Here is a 5827-nt window from a genome sequence, read left to right on the forward strand (position 1 = left end):
CACACACACGCGCGGTGTGAATAGTGTAACATCATGACACACACACACACACACACACGCGTACCCGCACTCCTCTGCTGTCAGTCTTCCCGGGACTGATGGACAACGGTCAAGATCTTGCTTCAACTTGTGACTCAGGCTGATATTTCCAGTGTCCGGTCACTCCGGTGATTTCATGTGTAACAACTTCTTCCTGATCAGAGCCGCCCGACATCAGCCCTGTGCGCAGTGACGCAGCAGAACCAGTGAGAAACAGTGACACCCAGCGGACACAACACAACACAACACAACACACCGGCGCACAAGAGACTGTAAAGAGTGATCAGTACAGACAAATCCTGCACACCATTTATTAAAAAGGATGTGATTTAAGAACGACTAATTTTATGAATAAATAACCTTTTAAAACAGATTTATTATGGTCACTGATTTTAAAATTACACATACAATATTAATTATATGTAATATTTAATTATACATATTAATATGATTTATAAATATGTATTAATTTGAATAAAATTAAAATAAATCCTATTTTTAAATATGTATTTACAATCATTAAAGTGATTTCTTATAACATATAATCATATATTAAAATCAGTTTGAATCTATTATATATGAAAATGTGATCAAGACACGTGATCAATACATGATCATCAATTTTATAATATTATATAATATATATTCTGAGCATGTGATAACAGTTTTTGTGACCTGCTTACTAAAGAAAACCTCTGCTTAAGCTGTAAGATAAATGAACTGATAGCAATACATAATTATGAATTTAAAAAAAGACATGAACATGTCTGTAACATGTCGTCTTATGACAGTTTTATTTACACAATACACACAGAGGTATAAAGCTTGCAGACAAGCCACCAGGCTTTTGAAATGTGCTCATATTTCATCATTTAGTTTTTTTTTCTTCATGCTTAAGATGATATAAATATCTTAATAAAATTGACATCCAGTCCAAAACTTCCATAAATCATAATAATAAAAAAAAAAATGTAGAAATGAAATTCGAAATGCCTTGAGATGATTGATATACACTATCACTCAAAAGTTTGGGGTTGGTAATATTTTTTTAAATGTTTTTGTAAGAGCTCTCTTATGCTCTCCATGTCAGGCACACAACACGGACACAGATGCAGGCTTCAGCAGCAAAACTGTTTATTATAATAAGTCCAAACAAAAAGGGAAATTCCTCGAATGAACAAAAAACCAGCCGGGGTAATAGGAAAATAGTCCAACAGAAATACTGAGCAAAAACAGTCCTTGCAAAAACACCCGGCAGAGGGCGCTCAATGGCGCGGCCGCACGAGGAATCAGCGGGTGGAGAGGGGAGGCAGAGGCAGGGAAGCCGGCGTCTGAGCGGGGCGAGAAAAACTTCTGCGGGGAAGCAGACGCCCGGCCTAGGAAACGGGGAAGGAGAAATAGAAAACCTTAGCTGTCCTCCAGGTGCGTCGACACCGTCGGACGAAAGCCAAGGCAGACGGGAAGGCAGCTTCGGGTTCCTGTGTGGGAAACAAGGGAGGTTGATAACCTACAGAACACTGGAATGGGGACATACCTGTAGCAGAGGCCGGAAGAGAATTGTGGGCGTACTCTACCCAGGACAGCTGTTGGCACCAGGAGCTCGGATTGTGGGATGCCAGGCAGCGGAGAGCACGTTCTAAATCCTGGTTTGCCCGCTCGGACTGCCCGTTGGTCTGGGGATGGAATCCTGAAGACAGACTCGTAGAGGCCCCGATCTTCCGACAGAATTCCCTCCAAAACTGGGAGACAAACTGGGGACCCCTATCGGAGACCACGTCGACCGCAAGACCATGAATCCGGAACTCCTTGGGCAAAATGGTGTCAACTGATTCCTCATCTCCAGGGGCCTCGAACAGACGAGAAAGTGCATCGGGCTTGACGTTTTTGGACCCGGGCCTGAAAGACAGGGTGAAATTGAATCGGCCAAAGAAGAGGGCCCAGCGAGCCTGTCGGGAGCTCAGCCTCCTGGCTGAACAGATATATTCAAGGTTTTTATGATCCGTCCAGACCAGGAAGGGCTGAGCTGCACCCTCCAACCGGTGACGCCACTCCCCCAAAGCCAGCCTGACCGCCAACAACTCCCGATTACCTATGTCGTAATTCCATTCTGGGGGACTCAGGCGGTGGGAGAAGAAGGCACAGGGGTGCACCTTCCCATCCTGGGGTGACCGCTGTGATGGACAAGAAAGCCCGGCAGGAGTTGGGGTCTCCATCATAGGGTGGTGGATTGTTGCATCGGGGCTCAGGCTCATGACGAGGAAGAGGATGAAGTGGACCACTCTGGGCAGCTCCTCGCTGCAGCTCTTGAATGCGAGTGGTAAGCTCAGCTACTTGGTTAGCCAGAAACTCCACCTCCCTTGTGGTGTTGGTCAGTCTGGCTTCATGCTGGCCCAAAAGAACTCCATTCCTTGCAAAAACACCCGGCAGAGGGCGCTCAATGGCGCGGCCGCACGAGGAATCAGCGGGTGGAGAAGGGAGGCAGAGGCAGGGAAGCCGGCATCCGAGTGGGGCGAGAAAAACTTCTGCGGGGAAGCAGACGCCCGGCCTAGGAAATGGGGAAGGAGAAATAGAAAAACAAAACCAAAGGAAGAAGCAACAAAAACCTGACAGGGAGCCGACAATGGCACGAACTATCTACCTACCTATCTGTCTCTGTCTGTCTATCCATCCGTTAGTCCATCCATCTATCCATCCATCTATCTATCTATCTGTCTGTCTGTCTGTCCGTCTGTCTGTCTATCCGTCCGTCTGTCCGTCCGTCCGTCTATCCATCCATCCATCCATCCATCCATCTAACGATCTAGCACTGGACGACACACAAGAGGGGAATAAATAGAGCAGGCGACTAACAGAACATTGAATTCAGGTGAGCGAAATCAAACAATAATGAGCAATACGGGTGGTAACGAGAGAGAGGGAGGAACGCCACAGAAGAGTACATGGTGAATGATCAAAACAAAACACCATGTGTTCACAACATGCAGACAGATACAAAACACAAAAACCGAAGGACAGGCTGATCAAACCGAGGACATGACACTCCAAGGCTGCATTTATTTGATCAAAAATCCAGTATAAACATATTATAGCATAATATACATAATATTATTCACATGATCCTTCTATTATCATTCTAATATGCTGATTTGCTGCTAATATATATATAATAAGAATAATTATTATTATTATCAATGTTGATAATATTTTGTGGAAACTGTGATATATTTTTTAGGATTATTTGATGAATAGAAAGTTAAAAAAACATCATTTATTTGAAATAGAAATTTATTGTAATATTATAAATGTCTTTACTGTCACTTTTGATCAATTTAATTGCATCATTGTTGAGTATTAATTTCTTTAAAAAAAATTAATAAAATAGTACTGACCCCAAATTTTTTAACTGTACTTTTAAGATCACCATAAACTCAACAAGCTTTGAATGATAAAATAAAAGAGTCTCCAAAAGCTCCCGCAGGGCAAACTCTTTGAAAGAAATTTCATTTTCAATAAGCTCATGATTACAAATTCTAAAACACCATGTAAGGTGGCCAACTGCTGCAAACAAACTCTGAAAGAGAGGGGAACATCTGATCCGTGGCAGAATATAGGCAAGGTCATAAACAGAGGTCTGCACATCCACAGCCGTACACTGAAATGAAGCCACGCTTTCACACAAGCAGCCAAAGAAAGGCAAAGCCCTTGTGTGTGCATCTGCTGCAGCGGAGCGGAGGAAGGCTTCTGTTCATGTGCAGCTAGAGCTTATTGACTGGCAGAGGTGAAGCAGCACTGAGGGCCGGGGATCAGGTCCGGCGCGGCTCCAGTCTGTGGGACAGCTGGGACAGGGTACGCTGGTTGTCAATCACACTAATGTGACGCACATAGCTCCGCACATCCTGATGGCTTTTACCAGTCGCCTGTGGTGCTTCTTGATCTAAAGTGATGAAATAGAGAGCAATGCACTGAGTTTTGCTGAATCAGATGAACTTAGACATGATTTTGATGTTAAGTTTCTACTGTTGTCTTACTGAATGGCTGACTCCGGCAGTATCTCATGATTCTGACTGTGTTTGCAATCATTCTCTGGAAAACACACAGGAAACATTGAACAAGTCTAATTTAACACCGTCTCAGAGATGGTGAGAAAGATCCCTTGCAAACGTACCATTTTCTCAAAGTTCACCAATCTGTCAGTAAACGTCTTGTTACCTTCATGTGTGAAAGTCATGTCTGAAATGCAAAGATAAACATTAGACATTTAAGCACTAATAATCTTTTTTGTATCATTAAACTAAACAGTTCTTCACAACATGTTGTGATTTCCATTAAATTAGTATTTTGACGCTTAATGTGCTGCGTGTGTGAATTACGTGTGAAGAAATATCCAAATGTACAGTATGATAAAATGATAGGAGTGCTATTTAATTTATTGTGTTTAATTTTGTTGTATACTTGCATGACATTTTTAATAACATAATAGTAATAACTGTTATGATGCTGATGAATCATCATTGTTGTCTTAAATGAAGATATATATTTAAATAGATGCAATATTCATTATATAAAATATTTGATTACATATCAGAATATTATTTATAAACATTTATTTGAATAATTATTCAAATAAACCTTACAAAATAAAAAGTACAAAAGTACAAATAATGCAGTCATTATAGCATTATTTGAAAATAAATTAACATTTTGACCATAACTGAAATTTAACAATAAATTAATAAAACGTGTTTTTATTAATGAATGCATTTATGAAAAAATGAATAAAACATTTGGAAAATGCTACTAATAAGACCATATAGGTGCGTCACAATTAATTAATTTAAAATTATTAAAAATGTGGAGAATGCTACTAATAAAGACTATTTAGCTGTGTCACACATTGTACTAATTAATTAAACATTTTTGTAGACAAATATATATGGTGCCTCTATGTCTTCATGAAACTTTTCATTTTAAATATACAGTATTGGAGGAGTTTCCATACTTCCATTTATGACATTTTCCGTTTGGCTGACTTTACTATTATTCAAAAATCTACTAAAGACCATGTTGATGTGTCACGTTTGACTGGTGTGTGTGATTGCAGTGTAAAGCTCACCTTTAATTAATAAAGGCATGAAGGGAATGATAGGTGGCTCTAACTTGGCCACTGTAAGTCGATACGCTCGGTGATTTCTGGAGGGATCCTGCAATGAGAAAGACAACAGATCTCTGAAATCCTCTTTGAGTAGCTTTGATATTAGGTGACACGTTTAGGTCACTAGCAGATGAACTATAGTACCATGTTGAACTCACCATCAGGTTTTCAAACTCTCCATAAAACTTTTTGAACTTGCTGGGCAGTTTCTGTGAGAAAGCATACCAGAGAATCAGCTTTAAACATGGCACGAGCAGTCATATCTGTGTGTCTGTTATGTGTGTGTGTGTGTGTGTGTGTGTGTGTGTGTGTGTGTGTGGATATAAAGCTGTGTGCATGCATGTGGTTGATGCTCACCTCCCATGTCTGACTGAGCCGACAGACTGCCGGGTTTCCCAGACCCATGATAATGGCAAAGAATGAGTTCAAATTCTTAAACTCTTTACAGCTTAAAAAGAGCAAAAACCCATCCATCTATCTATCTACCTACCTACCTGTCTGTCTGTCTGTCTATCCATCCGTCCGTCCGTCCGTCCATCTGTCTGTCTGTCTGTCTGTCTATCTGCCTGTCTGTCTATCTATCTATCTATCTATCTATCTATCTATCTATCTATCTATCTATCTGTCTGTCTGTCT

General features: G+C 40.8%; 2 protein-coding genes across 2 annotated transcripts in view; both read right to left on the reverse strand.

Moving 5' to 3' along the window:
* Nucleotides 1-222, reverse strand: part of map3k20a (mitogen-activated protein kinase kinase kinase 20a) — a 36727-nt gene extending 36505 nt beyond the window's left edge. Inside the window, exon 1 of the mRNA XM_016464166.1 lies at nt 65-222. The gene's annotated coding sequence lies outside the window, so the exon portion shown is untranslated. The remainder of the gene's footprint in view (nt 1-64) is intronic.
* Nucleotides 223-3550: 3328 nt separating this feature from the next.
* Nucleotides 3551-5827, reverse strand: part of LOC107671325 (rap guanine nucleotide exchange factor 4-like) — a 74548-nt gene continuing 72271 nt past the window's right edge. Inside the window, exons 27-31 of the mRNA XM_016464219.1 lie at nt 5350-5400; nt 5153-5240; nt 4205-4269; nt 4068-4122; nt 3551-3973 (exon numbers count right to left, since the gene is read on the reverse strand). Of these exons, the coding sequence (XP_016319705.1) occupies nt 3843-3973; nt 4068-4122; nt 4205-4269; nt 5153-5240; nt 5350-5400 (390 nt within the window). The 3' untranslated portion in view covers nt 3551-3842. The remainder of the gene's footprint in view (nt 3974-4067; nt 4123-4204; nt 4270-5152; nt 5241-5349; nt 5401-5827) is intronic.

Source organism: Sinocyclocheilus anshuiensis, unplaced genomic scaffold (genome assembly GCF_001515605.1).
Source record: "Sinocyclocheilus anshuiensis isolate Anshui unplaced genomic scaffold, SAMN03320099.WGS_v1.1 scaffold284, whole genome shotgun sequence".
Taxonomy (NCBI): domain Eukaryota; kingdom Metazoa; phylum Chordata; class Actinopteri; order Cypriniformes; family Cyprinidae; genus Sinocyclocheilus; species Sinocyclocheilus anshuiensis.